The sequence below is a fragment of the Mchenga conophoros genome, linkage group LG15 (assembly GCF_057382185.1).
Source record: "Mchenga conophoros isolate Kocher_MC1m ecotype Shallow Benthic linkage group LG15, M_conophoros_male_GT1.1, whole genome shotgun sequence".
Classification (NCBI taxonomy): domain Eukaryota; kingdom Metazoa; phylum Chordata; class Actinopteri; order Cichliformes; family Cichlidae; genus Mchenga; species Mchenga conophoros.
This window is the reverse complement of record NC_140540.1, coordinates 4,939,719-4,958,540: the sequence shown is the minus strand read 5'-3', so window position 1 is coordinate 4,958,540 and position 18,822 is coordinate 4,939,719. Positions and strand designations below refer to the sequence as shown.

The 18,822-nt window shown below is 40.7% G+C and overlaps 1 protein-coding gene across 4 annotated transcripts in view; it reads left to right on the top strand.

The window, feature by feature from the left end:
* The window catches only part of pak5 (p21 protein (Cdc42/Rac)-activated kinase 5), an 87,685-nt gene that overhangs the window by 42,284 nt on the left and 26,579 nt on the right, over positions 1-18,822 (top strand). For 2 of the 4 annotated variants that reach the window (XM_085246682.1, XM_085246680.1), the window contains exons 2-3: positions 1,819-2,042; positions 3,709-3,753. In XM_085246682.1, the coding sequence (XP_085102808.1) occupies positions 1,839-2,042; positions 3,709-3,753 (249 nt within the window). In that variant the 5' untranslated portion in view covers positions 1,819-1,838. Of the gene's footprint in view, positions 1-1,818; positions 2,043-3,708; positions 3,754-9,130; positions 9,407-18,822 lie in introns of those variants that run through there. The other 2 variants (XM_085246681.1, XM_085246683.1) reach the window with 2 other exon arrangements.

Below are 18,822 nucleotides of genomic sequence, written 5' to 3'. Positions count from 1 at the left end.
TAAATGTTTGCTCTTCGCTTATGATATAGCGACGTGTCTTTCTTTAGCGCCTCCAAAAACTGAAAAGGAAAGCAAAAGTGTAAGGAACAAATCGCACATTGTTTATCTGCCGTTACATAAGCTCCTCACATTCTGACTGTTTTGCTGCCTCTTATCTAAATTACAAACTTAAGTATACAATTTGTGTGCAACACAGCTAGGTGAATGACCCGCAGTCATTTACTGCTCAGACAGTTTGCAGGCTACTTTAGCTGCTCGGCTACATATACAGGAAATGACATGTAAATATACCCGCAAATGCAACTGTGCTCTATTGTGATTTCGGTGTCACCCTCACTCTTCAGCACTGCTGACAATATGCTGCCAGAGTATGACACAGAGGGTACAGCACAAGTTTGTTTACTTTGTCTCTTGCTCCTGACAGTGTAACAGTGCCATTTTGGCAGCCTGCCACTTCCAGCCAATCAAAAACTGGCACTGACACACCTCTACAGGAGGCTGAGAGATAAGGGAGCATTTCTGATATTTCTCCTCTTTTAAGTATTAATAAGTATTATCACGTTAAACACACATGAACACACACACACAGTGGCAGCCTTAAAAATTAATGACTTCTGGCACATTTCTGGTAAGCAACTACATTTGAGCTAATAACATGTTAATTGAATTTTTATTTATAATAGAGTTTTAGAAAACTGGGACAAACTGAAATACACAAACGTATTACCTTGCTTTCTAAGCGGATACGCCGTTAAGCATTCAGATTTTCTCACTGGAAAATCTAAGCGTTATTCCATATTTGTGCAGGTTTGAAATGTTAAAATAATGGTAACTGGGTGAAGTTTAAAGATTATGGTTGTTACTTGCTAGTAACAATTGTAATGCATGTACTGTGTGTGTGTGTGTGGTGTATAAAGGTGTGTGTGTATGGTCAGTGGTTAGTGTGTGGTGATGAGTGTAAATGATGTTTTCTTCTGATAGGGGCAAAACATTTTTTCTTGGGACAATCTAAACATTAAACTCCTCGAGCGGTTTTGTTGAACTGTTTTCAGCGTGTTTGCATAAGTGAGGATCTTTTGTTTATTTTGCCCATTTGCAGTACATGCATGCAAATGCATGATCGAGTGGAATGGCACAGCAAACATTGTCTCTGCAAAAGCCATGACAGAGGCAAAGAGAAAAAAAGTAAGGAGTATGGTGGCGGGGGTGGCAGTGGTGGCTCCCTCAGAGGACAATGCCTCTCAGAGAGGAGTGACACAATAGACTCCATTCACAGCCACAACAACAGCATTATGACATTTTGTTCCTATGACTGGACATTATGCATACACCCAAACCACGAGAGTCACAGTGGGTTTTCCAAACAGCTCCAAAAAGCACAGACGGGAGCTTTCATGCAGCATACGCGCCTGACTATACAGCCGCATAGAACCGCTGTCCAACATGTGTTTAAAAAAATCCCCACTGCCATCGTTTTTCCCCTGATGTTTACATTACATAATCAAAGTGGACACTTGGCTTTTTTTCTTTTATTTTGTGTGTTTGGATAGTTTTGCTCGTTCTTTCCTCGTCTATAACCTGCAGCGTTATAAGACAAGAGATTCATCATGCTACAGAGCGGTGGTATAAAACATCCTAGTACTATGTAAAAAAGAAGATTAAACTTTAGGCAAGAAGGAGAATATACTGCCATGATGACTTCATAACGACATCTTAAAGATACAGTCTTTAACTCACGGGCGTCAAACATAAGCGTAGCCAGTGCTGCAGCCAGAATATTAATACAAGTATGCTTTTTTTTTCTTTTGGGGTTGCCAGGTTTGCCAGGGTTTTCCAGCATGTTTGGGAAGAAGAAGAAACGGCTGGAGATCTCAGCTCCGTCTAACTTCGAGCACCGGGTCCACACGGGCTTCGACCCACGGGAGCAGAAGTTCACCGGCCTGCCACAGCAATGGCAGAGCCTCCTGGCAGACACTGCCAATCGGCCCAAGCCCATGGTGGACCCCTCCTACATTACCCCCATACAGCTGGCACCAATGAAGGTACATTACAACCACACAGACTCTAGCAATAGAGACAAATCTTTATCACTTCCAGCCTGTTGCTTACCTTTCTCACATCTTTCTCTTGCTGTTCATCCCTCTGTTTCTCCTCCACTTTTACCCACACACGCCGTGTCTATGTGAACTTAATTATGAACTTTTTTTCTTCTCGCCTCTCCTTTTTATTGCTGTCTGTGCTTTCTCACCCTCTGTAAATGTCTGTCACCTCAGTGTTTTTGTCTCTTACTGCTTCCCTCTCCACCTGTTGCACACTTTCCTCAGAGGCAAAATAGAGAATTCTCCATACCATCTGGCCACTTCACACTGTTTAAATGTCTCTATCAAATCGGAAATGGTAATCATATTGTTGCTTATTATGATGCTTTAAGCCTACATTAAACATTTTTGTGAACACTGATTGACTCCCTCTTGCCACTAAAGCTATAGAACTAATTGTAGTAGACTGTGTTGCATTACAGTTTAGCCTCTTATATTTCAGTGGGTTAAAAAAGTAGTGGCACCCACCCAGGAGACATGTTGTGGATTAACAGTGGCTACGCTGGCCACCTACTAACCTATCCACTAACTAGATAGCACACTTGTGTTTGTGTCATCACACCATTTATGATCCCTGGTCATAAGTCAACTGACATTACCGGCCAATTAAAAAGGGCAAAAATCACAAAAGAATCTTAACAAATGAATAACAAAACACTATTTTGATATTTTTCTAAGTGCTTGCGACCAAGCGACCAGATGCCTATGAATCTGATTTGCATGTTCACAGCAGACGTATGTGCTGCTTTCGTAAAAGTCCGGTGGGATTTTCAGGTTGTTTGATATGGACTGCATGTGTGAGAGGAGTTAGACATACACACCACCCATATTTGTCTTTCCAGCCTGTGTCAGTCCAGAATTGTTTAATGTAGTGTCTGTGTGATTTTATAAATGTTTTCCATTACATGATGCCTCTGTGATTTCAAACTGATGTGTCTTTTCATTCGCCTTACCTCCCCTGTGATTGTGATTGTGTGTCTCCTCTTCTCTCCGAGTGTCTCCTCTGATGTGTTGTTGTTCATTGGCGCTCCTTAACATATCACTTTGACACATTTGACCAACTGTTGCCAGTTATAGCCACACTTGACCACTTGATGATTTGCTCGTTGATATTTCTGTGCACCTTTCCTCTGTGTGTTGTTTTTGGGTCTAATGGGCCTTTACAGGGTCATTGTTTATAATGTGGCAATTATTCTCTTTTAAAGTGGTCCAAGCATACTGAAGAGGGCCAGTGCTTTGAAATTTAGGACCCTTTTTGCCTGATCGGTGCTGCAGTACAACTTACTGCTGCGTACACCACTTCTGTTGCCCTTGTACTGTAATATGTCAGGAATGAATTATCCCCCAAGAAACATTTGAATTTTAAACAAATTTTCCATTTTTGTAACTGAAAGCTCATAAAGCGTAACACTACAAGTCAAGGTTCCTTTTAAATAAATGACAAAGCTTGAGACTAAATACACTGTTAGTCTCTCAGGAACTGCTTGCAGGTCCTGCTGACAGGGAAATCCAAGCAGACAAAGCTCTGTCACAGAGAACAGCAATATGCCACAGGAGATATCTCTGAAGAGGGGGAAACAAGAAAATAATTCTCTTGCTCTCTTCACAGATATCTCCCAAGAAAGTCCGGTCATCCGAAACGCCGTTGCCCAAAGTATGACTTCCTCTTCCCTTCTGACCCCCACACTCACCTCACCTTTTTTTTTCTTTTCTTTTCTCCAAACGGTCGCTCTCACACAGTCACAATCCCGCTGTTTTGTTTCCACATCTCTCCCCCACGTGCCTGCTGCCATGCATTCAGGTGGAGGTGATGTGTCAGCAGGAACAGGGAGAAACACAGAGAATGGCTCCACACACACACACACACTAACACATGACATAACTACATTGCTCTGCCAAGTCCTTTGTTAGACCTCATCTCCACTCTTTTGTTTCATTCGCATGAAAAGAAAACATGAGATCAACTGCAGTGGCATGCTCCCCTCGTTTCTCCCCTTTTGCTATGGAGCATCATTGATGATGATGATGATGATGATGATAATCATAATGATGATGATGGGTGCTGAGATGTGAAGTGCATGTTGCCATGACAGCTGATTCTGCTCTACTGGAAGCTGTCACTCTGTAGAAACTAGCTCAAAAGGGTTTGCATGTGTTAGAAAAACCCTTCGATCCACCCTTTAATCTAACCCAATCACTTCCTCTCCTCTCCTCTCCTCTCCTCTCCTCTCCTCTCCTCTCCTCTCCTCTCCTCATTATACTTATGGCTCCTAATCAACAAAATGATTAGAACGTGAATGAGCTGAAAAGATATTTCACATCCTGGAGACAGTTGTTAATATCCAAATCTTTCCTCCAGCTGTTTTGTCGGTTTCTGAGCACTTAAGAGTTCTTGCTTTAATTAACAGGCTTCAGTACGGCATGCCTAAATCTGCCATATCTGCTTACAGCTCAGGATTAAATTAACTAATAATCCAGCAGGTGGGTAATAAAATATTTGCCTTAGTTTTGTCTATATTCACGCAACCACATGTACCATGAGCCAGCTCTAGTTTGTGAAAGAAACATAAAAGGCGTGTGCAATATTGAGATCCTCTTTTGGTATAGATCCAAATCCCATCTGAATCAGCCTCTAGTTTAAGTCTTAAGCTGGTAGAACAATGTTAAAAGTAGCTAGAGATTGCTCAGAATTCAGGGGGCACTTCGCTCCCATATCAAATCCAAAGGCTTTCGCTGTCACCTGCAGTGCGCGTAGAAAGAATAAATACTAGCAAATATGTGTGCAAGTCTTGTTTGAGCGTGCTATTTGAAAGAAGCAGATAACATAAGAAGCTCTGCTGTTTGCACGTTTAATGGCTTCAGTGACACAACTCAGGCTTTCTTTTGTGTAAAAGCCTGTTTAGAACTTGTGATTCTTTTAATGGTACATTTTCTGAATACGGCGCTGATTTTCTAAGGTTTTTTGTCCAGTATTTTCTCAGTGCATTATACTGGTGTTGTGAGTGCTAGATTTGGGTACAAAAAAAGGAAATGTGTAGTGTAAACCTTTGGTAAACTGGATACTTTCAGGGCAAGTCTCTAGGAAATGAATGCAAGTCAGTGTAGTGATGTATGTGTAGTGATGTGTCCTCTGAAGGGATGTAAACATGAGGGTGTGTGTGTGTGTGTGTGTGTGTGTGTGTGTGTGTGTGTGTGTGTGTGTGTGTGTGTGTGTGTGTGTGTGTGTATTTGACCCTGACTCCCAAGGTGGGCTAGGTTATTTATAGTGTCTCACCCATGGCCTGATATCCTTCTCCCCAGCTTGCCCTGACACTTGATTGACATAAGGCTTCCTCTGCTTGGCAGACTCCCCCAGCTCTGTCTACTTAGTGTTTATAAGTTTGTGCATATAGACACACACACGCACACACACACACACACCAGGTGGGCCTGGATGAGTCGGTCTCTGGCAAACGTCCAGTGCTGTCCTCACCAAACAGTATAGAGGAACAGAGTACAGTAAAATGTCAGCACGGTATCTTTGTGTCTTTGTGTGCATGCGTGTGTGTATATGCTTTTTTTCATCTGCGTGCTAAGCAGTTAAGAGAGGCCGGCACGGCCATCATGCTAAAATAACTACTACCTCTGCCCCGTGGCTTTGAGCGCTCATCGTTTATTCACAAGGCCTTGTAGCCTTGTTGTCAGACTGCTCATCTCAGCTGGGCATTAGTATTGCTTGAAGCTTTAGCTCTCATCTCTGTTCTCCCCCTTCTCCACCCTCCGCCTTCACTAGCCCTTAGCACACATGTTAATCCAAAAGTATAAGCTAACACCATGCCCTAAGAGCATTTGCATGTTTTAAACATTGTGCTCTTAAAGCTTCTTTATTTTGAGAATTTAATGTGTCTGGTGGTGCATAAGTAAGTGCACTGTGACAACTCATGCAAAACATCTTCATTGTTAGTTTGTATTTCATTATTGAAGTGTGAGCGTGTATGCGTGGGTGTGTGGGTGAGCATGCGATCCAAAGCTACATGTGTGTTAATGTGTTGCACTCATTAACACTAGCAGGGGCAGTGCTATGGCTATTATTAATGCCAGGCTAATATTACACCTTGACTTTGACACCCTCAAATTGCAGACCCCTATAGAGCTGAGAGAGTAATTTACCATGATGGTGTCTCTGTGTGTGTGTGCGCACGCTTGTATGTGTTTATAAATGTTTGTGTGTGTATTTGTGCGCATTGGCCACTTAATCCTATCTTCTTGTTCCTATTTGCTTATGTTTCCTCAGCCGTCAGCCAATATCAGATGTTTCCGTTCGTGTAAAAAAGAAACTAAATGACCTCCACAGAAAAGCTCACAGTGAAAAAAAATAGGAAAAAATGTTTCCATTTCTTTCAAAAGTAAATGTTTGTTTCATATCCACGTCTTATGAAACTTATATGTCTCATATTGTGATTTTTCTCATGCAGTTTTCTTCTGAAGTGTAATATTTTTTTATTATTTTCTTTTCCATCTGGAAGGTGACATATATAATAGCAAAGAAGTTTAGTTTGAGCAGATTACCAGCTGTGCCGTGTTCAGCAGTATTACCTGCTTTGTTTGGACTTCATAAGAAGCCAGCATTTTACTTTACATTTAGGTCAAGTCCAGACAACTTGCAATGTGTTGTGTTGTTACTTGTTACCAACAAGTTACCAACAAGTAACAGTTTTGAAAGCTAAAGTGATGTCGAAATACACACACACACACACACACACACACACACACACTACAGATACAGGCTCTGTACCCTGACAATATAAAGCTGATTCAGTGACAGTGAAAACCCCTCTGATTTAAACACAGTAAAATGCTGGGCAAGTACAGGTCTTGCAGTTAAAGCTACATGTCGCCAGACAGATTTACACTGGTCTCATTATGCTGCAGAAACAATGAAAACCAACATTTTAGAGGGTGTTTTTGGTGGATTCATCAATCTATATAGTTGTTTTATCACAAACGTTATCAAAATAACCCTCAAGGCACTGATGTTAGCATCAAGCCAGAGTAAAAATAAAAGAGAACATGAGGATTTCATAGAGAGCTAAACCATAATGATTTCTGAGATCAACCGAGAGCTTATTCCTCTTAATTCTGCAGGAGGTGTAGAGGAAAGATATTCACAATCAAAGATAATAAGTGGACCCAGGGGGCTAGCACTTTTGCAACATATCTTTAATACTGCTCTCATCTTTGCATAACACGTTCTTGTTCTGGATCAAGCTTAAAAAATGTATTTTCTCATATCAAGTACTGTCGTCCATCTTTTGACAGCAAACACAGCAAATCTATTTGTCGTCATATAAATTTCACTCTCATGCCATGTGGGTGGGAAGCTAACGCGGTTGTAGTTCAATGGCCTTAGCTGATCTTCAGGTTTCCAAAGATGAATCAGATCAGGGAGTTCATGAATGGAGACATTTGAAAGCTTGTATTGAATCGGTGAAGGACTGTTGCATCAATTGCTGTTAATAGAGGTAAATGAAAAGCGTTTAGATTACACACTCATAGTAACATCTCAGTTTCCTTGGTTTGAATTATCGTGTTGGTACAAATGAATAAGATGGCATTTCAAGAGAGGATGTTGATGTTGGTGTGACTGCTCTTAAAAGCACAAGAGAATCATGGGGTCATTAGTTAGGCTTTCGTTGGTGTTTCCACTTCAGTGAGTCTGTGTGAATGGGCCCTGTGGTGTTTGTTGTCACGTAAAGTAGGGCTTAAACTATAATTCCCCAGCTATGCATGTGGACTCTGAGCACACCTGAAAGAAGCACGTAAACAACTACTTTCAACTAAATCGTGCCCATATTATATTATTTGACCTTAGTGACCAGTAATGCTGTGTATGCTGCTGACTGGGCATGTGGTCTTTTCACTTTCTCAGCTCCAGACTTCATCACAGGAATTCACTGACCAGTAGGCAACGTCATGACGGCCCTTTACGTCTGTGGTTTACACATTAGAACCAAAGTAAGAAGTTCAAAGTGCTGCAAAAGTACATTAACATTACGTGTTTTCAAGCAACCAAGCTTTACATTTGAAAGTAGAAAAATAGTGAAGGTTCAGAGAGCAAATGTAATGTGTACCATCTTCAAGAGAAGTCCTGATTAAAAGAGGAAGTACGGCCACAGGAGTCACACTAAATACAGTTTGGGGAAAAGTACTTCTAATAATAGTTCACCTTTTTAGAAAGCTGTCAAACCTTAGTGGAGGACTGATCACATAAACGTACACATTTTTAAACATGCTAATCATGTATCAGCAGCACTTAAAGAACTTAAGTGACCACACTTCAAAATAAAAGTCTCTTTCAGGACATAAAAGAACTTTTCCAGTTCCCGTTTCCATGTCGAAGCGTATGCAAAAGGAAATTTTCGGTAATGAAGCGTTGCAGATGGAATCCAAAACTTGATAAACTATTTCAGAGTTACTGCTCCACAGTGAGAATGAGTTATGCAATGAAGATTTCATTCTAATGTGCTCTCTTTGCTTCAGCCTGTTTTGTAATACTCTTCTCCTTTTTACAATTTCTATCATTTCCCAAGCCGACTGCTGACAGCCTGCAGTGCTAATTCCCTAAACTTCTTGCATTTCAGCTGTGGGTTACATATACTGCAGGTAGTGTAGGTGGAGAGAACTGCTGATATTTTAGGTAGCTGAACATCTCGCTGTTGTCAAACCCATTATAGCTGCACTGAAAATATCTCAGCCTTACATCACGCTGGAACTGTGGAAAATATTGCCACAATATGCACTCTCGGTGGCAAAGTAAATATCCAGTAGATACTGTTGAATAACAACGCTTGGTTTAATAGCTTAGAAGGTGCTGAGGAGTCATGCTTTTGGGTCAGTTAGAAATTAGGCTTTCACGGAATAGAGACAAAGGAGACAGTAGCACATGACAGCAGCCCTTACATTCAGGATCACATCTAGTACTACTGTAAATGTCAGTGGGTCACTGATAGCAGAGTACAGCCATGCACCTTCCCCCAGCAGCTTACTGGCAGGTGACAGAGGGTGGGGAAATTTGATGATTAAGTCTGTCATATGTTGGTCGCTGTGAGCGCAGAGCCAAACTTACAGTCAATCCATGCAGCTGCAGCCAGGCAGAGTAACTTATTATGGCAGGTGGACGAGGAGCTGGAGATTTCAGGGCCGGAGCGAGCAGAAGGACTGTGCCACTGAGGCAGCCGGGGAAGCTGAGGCAGGTGGGGGTAGCGATGAAGGCTGAGAAGACGGCAGTCGTTAAACCCCAGGCCCCGACGACTCATAAACAGTTACAGGTGGGGCGTTCGACTCTTTCTGCTGCTGCTGAGCCAAGACTACATGCTGGTATGCTGGCTATGCATGTTTGTTTGTGCAACAGGTCTCAGCACTCACTGCCAGCAGTTTCAGGCACTTTGTGAAAACATACACGAAACTGCGCTAGACTAAACAGTGAAGGGTGCAGGTAAGAGTGAGATCACTTTTAAAGATCACATGTTTGACTGTGTTTAAAACCTGCATTTGTTTTTGCTTCAACACTGCAAGTTGACCTCTCTGAATTACAGCCGTACAGAGCGCAGGTTGTTTTCTCCTGTTTCTAGAACTCCAGGTTTGTGCGGTTATTTTTGTAGCTGTGCTGGGTTTGCTGTATGTGTACATATAGAAACTGAGTGTAGAGAGAGAGAGATAGTGTTTCTGATTCAACAGGGTCACCCAGTCCTTGCTCCAGGGGCAGAAATGCAAACCTGTGTCTTTATTGAATAGGGATGCAGGCTATTATGGTTCTGACATGTGCACACTGAGAGTTGCTAATTTGAGGAGGCATTTTATTGCAAGTGTGTATTAACGATACTGGGTGAGCTCCAAGGCAGTAGACTGCCCAGAATGAAAATGAATGAGGTCTAGACAAGTGCTTTGATGTGGAGCAAGTCCAAAATCTCTCAACATGTGGGATCTTACACTCTTTCTGGGGTTTTTAGTTTTTTTACATTGAAGATTTAAAAGAATGTGCAATCAGGTAAGTGTTTCATGATTTGTTTGACTCCGCAAACATTTCCTACATCTTTCTCTTTAGATGCTGATACGCACCTTCAGTGTTTCTTTGCTCCAGATCTGCCAAACTGCGTTTGCGCTTCAGATTGTCATGCACGGTGACGGTGGCATTCATTCAACTTCTTAATCGGACGAAAAGAAAGTTAGATGTTGTGATCAATGTGCATTCAATTTCAATTTAATTGGATTTTGACTCAGCATGTATTACATTCCATCTCAAATTGATCGAGGATTAAATTGGTCAAAGCAGAAATAGACTCGGAGGAAAATAACTCCTGATTGATGTGTGTCTGTGCCGGCATGCACCCTCGCGCAGATAGAGAGAGCATCTGTCTTTCTTGGCACCGAGCTGAAGTGGATGGCATTGATTTAGACCTCTCTCGTTCCTTCCTTCGCTCTGCTTCTCCTCCTCCTCTGCTTTCTCACTTTGTCTTCTCGCGCGGCTGCCATTCACAGTCACACTCTGCAAATCACCTCTCACGGAGGCTTCAGTCGGCGGGGGAATTTTGGCTTTCGGCGATGTGCGCTGTACTTTGCCAGGGCAGCTCAAAATGTCCTGGCTAACAACCATCCCTCAGTGTCTGAATGTGGGTTTTTTTGGAAGGACATTTAGGCTGTGAATTTTAAACAGGGACGGATTGTTGAAGAAACAAAAATCATGTGAGACAGCTGGTCTCTCAAACTCGTAAAGCTAAGATTTAAAAGCTAAGAGTGGATTTAAAGTACTTTGCAATATCCCAATAAGAAACTGTACAGAGCCCTTTTTAATTTTCTAATCTTTTTGGACACATTACATTGTTTGCATTGCATCACCAAGTGCTGCTTTACACACGTGCGAGGGAGTGTAATGGCTGGACCTGCAGTATCCTCGTGTGGCCAGCGAGCAAACTACAACTAACACTTCAAATCCTGCACCTCACATTTCACTGTGGAAAACCGACTGAGAGTGAGCGAGAGCATCATTTTAATAAGTCTACTCTTATTTTATGGATTTAGATGTACCTGGTCAGCTTACGTAAGGACTGATTGTCATTACATAGGTTACACAGGTTGGTTCTTATTATTCTTGGTCTGGTTCAAGAGGCTGACTCGATATTTTAGTTTCCAGGGGATTCTGTAATAGAGATATTTCACCAGAATATTAGCAAAGTTTACTAAGGTAACACTCTATATCAGGCTACACATATTAACCATTAATTATTGGGCTGTAAGCATGTGATTGACCTATTAGCACTTTATCAGTCATTATAAAGCACATTTTAGTGCATTATTCTGCAGCCAAGTAGCCCTGCTGGAAGGTTTTCCATCAGTAACCGCTTTATTACTGCATATAGATAGTAGATGAAGTAATTATAAATTAACAATGATATTAGGATTTGGTAGTTTCACAGCAAAGGTTATTCAAGGTTTGTGAAAAGTTATTTTTGTATCATCATCTGTGAGAAGTAGCTGCTTGTCTTTGGAATTAGACCAAGTCTAGTTCATGTGTGCAATAAAGAGTTATGGTCAGGGTTTGAGAACTGACCTTATTCCTGCTGGTACAGTTCAGTGTTTATGGTTTCAGAAACATTTATATCATGGTGGTGAGGTGGCTAGCTACCGTCACAACAAGAAGGTCTTGGGTTTGAATCTAGGCTGGGGCCTTTCTGAGTGGGGTTCTCTCCATGACCATGTGGGTTCTTTCCGGTCACTCCGACTTCCTCCCACAGTCAAAAGATTTAAACATGTTAGGTGAACTGATGATTCTAAATTAGCTATAGGTGTGAATGTGAGCATGAATGGTTGTCTGTTTCTCTATGTTAGCCCTGCGCCACACTGGTAGCTCATGAGCAAACCGATTTTTAATGATAATTTCAGTTTCAAAGATATACTTTTTTTTAGCTAAATGAGAATGAATTTTAATAAGTGCTCTTAATAGTGGTTCTACAAACTTTTCCCACACTGTGCAAAGGATATTAGGAACATAATTCATGCTAGCTTACCTGTATTTGACAGTGTGTTAGCATGCTAACATTTTATAATTACATAAACATGTCATGTCTGCTATTTTTTTATATGCAGTAGTCTTGTTAGTTGCAGGTAAAAGTAAATACATGTATGTTTGAGTGTGAGAGGTAAAATGAGGGGGGGAAGGATAACAGGAAAGCAGACTAATGAGGAGAAAGGGGAGTAGCAACTTAGCAGTGATAGGGGTGGCAGCGTGTTGTAGGCGTCTGTAGTGGCTGACGGGGCTCCGATTAATGAGCGCTGGGGTGTAATTAATCTATAGTGGGAAGCTGTCTGTTTATCTGTCTCTGAGTTGACAAGAAGATAACTGGGAGACATCAAATTGATCTCCTCCTCTGCTTCCCGCTCTCTGCTTCCTCTCCTTTTTCCTCCTTTAGATCAGAGAGTTTCTCGGGCAGTGACGTGCTCACTTGGAGAATTTTCAAAAAAGAACAACATTATTCCCACCACATATATGGCCAAACTGGCAAGGAAACGTATTTATTCTGGGGGGGTTTTAATATTATATTTTCTAGAAAATTTCTGCTGCCCGCTTCTGAATCAGCCTTAATCTGCCAGTGCTTAGAGGAATGGATAAAAAAAGAGTGTCCAGGCTTTACTACACTAATATGCTTAAGATCAGGGGATTTGCTCTGACTGTATGTTTGTATTTCATTATGCCTCCACCACTAATCCATTTTTGCTGGAAATCATTCTTGATTCCATGCGCTGGATCATGTCTGACTCATGGATCCTGGAGCTTGTAGCTGAGGTTGAGGTCAGAGGTGATTGGGTCACGCTAGTCTGAGCTACTGGCTGGGAGCTGTGGGGGTTGTAGGCATGTCACTGGTGGTAAACATAGCCACCAGTGCTCAGCAGCTGGTGTAAGGGGCTACACAGAGGGCTTCCAGCAGCATGACCCACATAAACAAGTAACCACTATTCTTCCAGCCATGCTTTCCGAATGATACGTATAGACATGCTGATGGGCCACAGGCTTCTGTTAGGGTTATATGATATAGTGACCAATAAGGTTTCAGCTTTATTATCTAAGTTATGAGCAGTTCAGATGCTTGTTTTTTTCTGTATTTGAATGTATTTTTTTAAAAAGATAGTTTTAAAAAGACTGAAATCACAAATATTTGCTGTATTTTTGCATTTCCTTAATAATTAATAATTGTGTCTTGTACTTGTCTTGTAACAAGTAGTTGCCAGTGTTTCAGCTCCCAAAAATAATTTCAAAGAACTGTGAAGCGTATTTAAAGCCCCAGTCACACAGGGCTATAGACTGGTCAGCGAATCTTGTCTTAAACAATAGTTGCCAGTGTTAGCCAACGTTAGCCAGTGTGCAAATTAAAATTTCAATCTAGAGGCATTTAGAAGTTTCTGGAGGTCACGTGGACTTTGGGTTGCCGGTGTCTGTCCCTCCTATGAGACCAGGTTTTCTAACCAAATATGGCTAATGTGATTGAATGCAAGAAAAGTTCTGGTTAGATGTATGTGGAAGTTACGCTCTTCAAACAAAAGCACAGGGCATTTTGCATCTTGTATTGATTTCATAAGGGACATTGTTTCTTTTCATGTGTTTCTGTCATTAGAAAGCTAACAACCAGATTGGTGGATGCTCATATAAAACATCTCCAAAGTTTCAAATAATGAGAGCAGTACAAGAAAACCCTACGAGTGAAAGGCTTGGGCTTCAGACTGCTTTAAGTAGTTGTTTTCAGCAGGATAAGAAAGTCGAACTACAAGAAGGTGGACTTAACTCTTTACCAGTGATGGCAATAACGGCGTTACTAACAGCGAGTAATCTAACTAATTACTATTCCTATCGTTACAACGCCATTACTGTTACTAACAAGAAAATGCGGTGCGGTCGTGTTACTGTTTTTCAACAAACAGACGGTTGAAGCTGTGTTCAGCTTACCGTATCTTATATCAGTTGTACGGAAGTAGCTGTAAGTAATCTGGGCGCTACAGCTTTAAGCAGCTGCACGCGCTACCACAGACGGTAATCACTTTCTGCCCAACGATCACTTTTTGGCACAACACCTGGAGCTAGGGGGGCAAAACAATCGCATGAGTGCTGCTGTTTGACTGAGGAAGAATAAAGTAGTCGTGATAAGCCAATCACATGACCACTTCAAGATCCCAAAGCAACAAGGTGATATATACCAGTTTTTAAATTGTGTGAAAAATGCACCATGTCGACCAATCAAAAATGATATGGCAACATGACATTTGGTTGTTTAGGGAGAGGGGGAAGTTTTAGGAGTGACGGCGAGAGAGAGAAAGAAAGAGAGACAGCAGAAAGAGAGAGAGAGCGAGTTTTGAGATGTGAGAGATTTGTGACGTTTAGCGTGTTCGGAGTGTGAAGTTAATGTGTTGTCTTGTGTAGTTAGTGTGTAGTGTTGTGGATAGTTTTGTGTTGTGTGTCAGAACAATGAGGCGACTGCTGTCTCCAGGTAGAAACAGGAGTGATACACCTGCTGCTGTCAGACCTGCAGGTATCAGGCTGTGATGTTCTCCTTTATAGTGGACAGGAATATTTGGAGTGGCACAAATAATTTGTGTGGCATCTTATTGAAGAACAGCTGATTGTTCTGTGAATAGTTTGAAATGGTTATAACAAAAGGTAAAAGGTAAATGGATGCAAATAACTTTGTTTGCAAAACTTGTGCTTTTATGATTTTAAAATCGACAATTTATATTTGCATTTAAAGTTATGAAATATGATTCATTAAACATGTTTGTGGTTTTTACAGTAAAAAATAGAACTTTTTCTACTCGGATTTTATGTTTTTTGTCTGATTTTTAGATCAGTTGTGTTAATACAGTATATCAAAATGAAAACATGACTGTAAATTCAGACACGTGAGGTTGTGCTGAAAAGGATGATACCAAACAAGGCAAAGTAAATAGTTTTTAAAGATAAAATGTGGAGGGAAAATCAAAAGTAGTTAAAAATGGCCAATTATACCCTGGACCCCAGAGGGTTAAACGTTTTTTTAAAGTAACGCAATAGTTACTTTTCAAGTAATCAATTACTTTTAGAATCTTGTAACTCAGTATCTAACTCAGATACTTTTTTGAAGAAGTAACTAGTAACTATAATTAATGACTTTTTTAAAGTAACTTGCCCAACACTGCTCTTTACCCCTTGAAAACCTACTAGGAGCCGTTGATGAAGCTCTTTTCTGAACTGAGTGATTTCTATCATGTGTCAGGGCTGCATATAGAACAAAATGACTGGGTTTCTATCAGAAGTTAGGGAGGGGGATCTCTGCCTAAGCTACTCTTGGAAAAACCTTGAAACTTTTGTAATGGTCATCAAACCACATCTTTATCCATTAATGTTTATTTATTAATTAAAATTCATTTAATGTCATCTTTGTGGAGGAAAGAGTTAAACTGAAGGGAGCTAAGTGGCATCCAAACGGTAAACTCAAGGATTCAAGCAAATACAAATAAGGATTATTTCACTGTGAATCATGCCAAACATGACTCAGTTACAGTCTCAAGAATAAAAATACAGATGAGGAATTGAGCTGAGCAGGTCTCTACTGACATTAATTGTCATTAAAATAGTTTGGGTTTTTTTTTACTAGCCTGCTGTGTTTACTAATAGGACCTAAAATGCTTCAGCCTTCTCAGTCTCACTTGTGATTTTTAGGAATTCTACATCTTATACTTTGCATAGGTGTTGGAAAAGGAGTTAATTTTCTGTAAAATGTAACCTTGGATTATATTAAAGGATTTTACTTAGATATGAAAAGATGGCAGCGCAAATGTCTTCCTCTGAAGGGTGGCTAGCCTCTCCCTTAGAGATAGGGTGAGAAGTTCAGCCATCCGGGAGGGGCTCAGAGTAGAGCAGCTGCTCCTTCATATAAAAAGGAGCCAGTTGAGGTGGTTTGGGCATCTGACAAGGATGCCTCCTGGGCGTCTCCTGGGTGAGGTGTTCCGGGCATGTCCCACCGGGAGGAGACCCCGGGGTAGACCCAGGGCACGCTGGAGACATTATATCTCTCGGCTGGCGTGGGAACGCCTTGGTGTTCCCCCAGACAAGCTGGAGGAATCGGCTGGGGAGAGAGAGGTCTGAGCTTCTCTGCTTGGGCTGCTGCCCATGCGACCTGGCCTGAACTGACAAGCGGAAGAAGATTGATTGATGGATGGATGGATGAAAAGACAGATCTGAATGAAGCTGTGGTGTGATGGAGCTGCGCTATGTTGCCTGATGCATGTATGTATTTACTGTCCTGAAACTCAGGGGGCGTTTCTGGTGGCAAAATTGTAGTCCTTGTTTTACTACACAAGGGGTCACCATCAGCACACCTACACATTGTGAGAAGCCACTTTAAGCTTCTTAACCGCTTTGTTTTTTCACTCCTATATGTAGAAGTTTGGAGGATGTATGAGCCCTCTCGTCGTGAAAGTTGAGAACGAGTCTAAGAGTATTGAAATTTCCTTCTTCTTTCCTTGTTCTTTTTTTGGATAAAAGCATTTCTATATGCTGAAATATATTAAAGTCAACTTTAACAGAATACTTTTTTATGTCTAAATTGATTATTAAGTCTGATGCTATTTAATGAAATCCTCAGCATGCAGCTTCTCTGCCGCAGGATGACATGATGTTGATGGTTATTAACTAACAGACAGCAGGATGGCCTGAGGAAACGGGTCAGCTCATAACTTATTAATCATGGAATCATTTCAAAATTTGCTCCTTGAATAATTCTGTTGATGTTTGGTTAAGAACAGCTCATAACATGTAGAAAACTCAGTGAAACTATTTTGTTAAGTCTTCTTATATATAATCAGTCAATAATCAGCCTGCACACCAGCTGAGGTCATATTGAACTTTGACTTAGAGGTCAGGAGCGGCTGTTCAAGTTAGTAATAGATGCACTAGATGTGTACTTTAGAGAATCTGATTACCAGAAGCTGCACTGTACTTTGAGGCTTTATCAGTGAATATAAAATGCACGTGATTTATATTCAGGTTCATGGAATTCACAATTAATGTGCTGGTTCTGATTTTGGGGGTTCTCCACGACCCCCAAAACACTGCCACTCCTGGGAGCTCATTCTGGAATCGTATCATTCATTTTCGTGTCTAAGGAGACAAATACGTTAATTTAATGCATTTAAAAACAGGTTTTAATATGTTTGGGTTTTGGCTTAAAACATTGCTTCTCTTAATAGTTTTAATAGTTAATTAATAGTTCTGAGTGCTTCTGTAAACTGGTCTTGTTCTCTCTTAGTGCACAGAAGAAAAAGGAAAATTTGTCTTATAGGTTAAGATAAGATAAACCTTTATTAGTCCCACACATGGGAAATTTTTGGTCACGGCAGAAAGTAGAAGAACAGTAAAAAATTAAGAGAAAAACATGGTAAATGGCCTGTATTTGTATAGCACTTTTACTAGTCCCGCCTAGGGACCCCAAGGCGCTTTACACACCCAGTCATCCACCCATATTCATACACTAGTGGAGGCAAGCTACAGTTGTAGCCACAGCTGCCCTGGGGCAGACTGACAGAAGCGAGGCTGCCATATCTGGCCAACACCAGTAGGCAGTAGGTGAAGTGTCTTGCCCAAGGACACAACGACCGAGACTGTCTGAGCCGGGGCTCGAACCGGCAGCCTTCCGATTACAAGGTGAACTCCGGACTCTTGAGCCACGGTCGCCCGTGGATAGAATCAGATAAACAGAATAGCATACTATACAAAATAGAAAGAACACTTTTTATAAAATAGACTAAGTACTACACAAATAGAATAAAATACAGGAGTAAAATAAGGTTCATATGCAATATAATATTACAGGCAGAATAACATTTCTTAAAGGGTCCAGGGTTTGCTTGGGTTAAAGTGATGCTGTTTTATAAATGAACTTCCTTTGGAAAAAAATAATAATAAACTAATGCACAACTCATTTTATTAGTACTTTGTACCAAATGGCATCGTTTTAGTCAATTTATGAAATGTTTTCCTTACTAGATATTCCATTATTATGTTTCAGTGCTAATATTGCAAAGCCTTTAGGAACCACAGCAACTCAGCCCAGCATGACGTGGCAGACCATGTAAAGCTGCTGAGGCTCACTGACTACTGAGCTGCATTGTGGGTAAAAATTGTTGAGGCTCTGCCAACTCATTAACTGCAGACTTCCAAACCTCTGGCATTAACATCAGAATAAAAACTGTGCACCAGGCGCTTTGTGGCATTGGATTCTATGTAGTGTATTGTTTTCCAGTCATTTTCAAAGAAATTATAAGGAAATGTTTACTGTTTTCAGAATTATATGAATTTTATTTGTATATTTAAATATTTTTAACTTTCTAAATTACTTGGTGTGTGCAGCTCATTTGAAGCTGAGTGTGTAAAAACAATCTTGAATCTTAAACTTGAATAAAAAAATAAAGTAAAATCGTGTTCCATATTCTATCCTTATAGTATTTATATAACTTATATAAGCTGCATATTAATAACTGTGTTTAAGAAGTATTATAGATACATTATAACTGGACAAAAAAGTTTATATGAAATATTTTATGCATTAATAAATGGCCAAAAGTTTTGAGGATATCATTTTCACTGAATTTTGCTGAGGGTTAAGAAGCTTTAATACCTTTCAGCTTTTGAGCAGGCAAATTCTAGCAGCTGGTTGTGTTTACC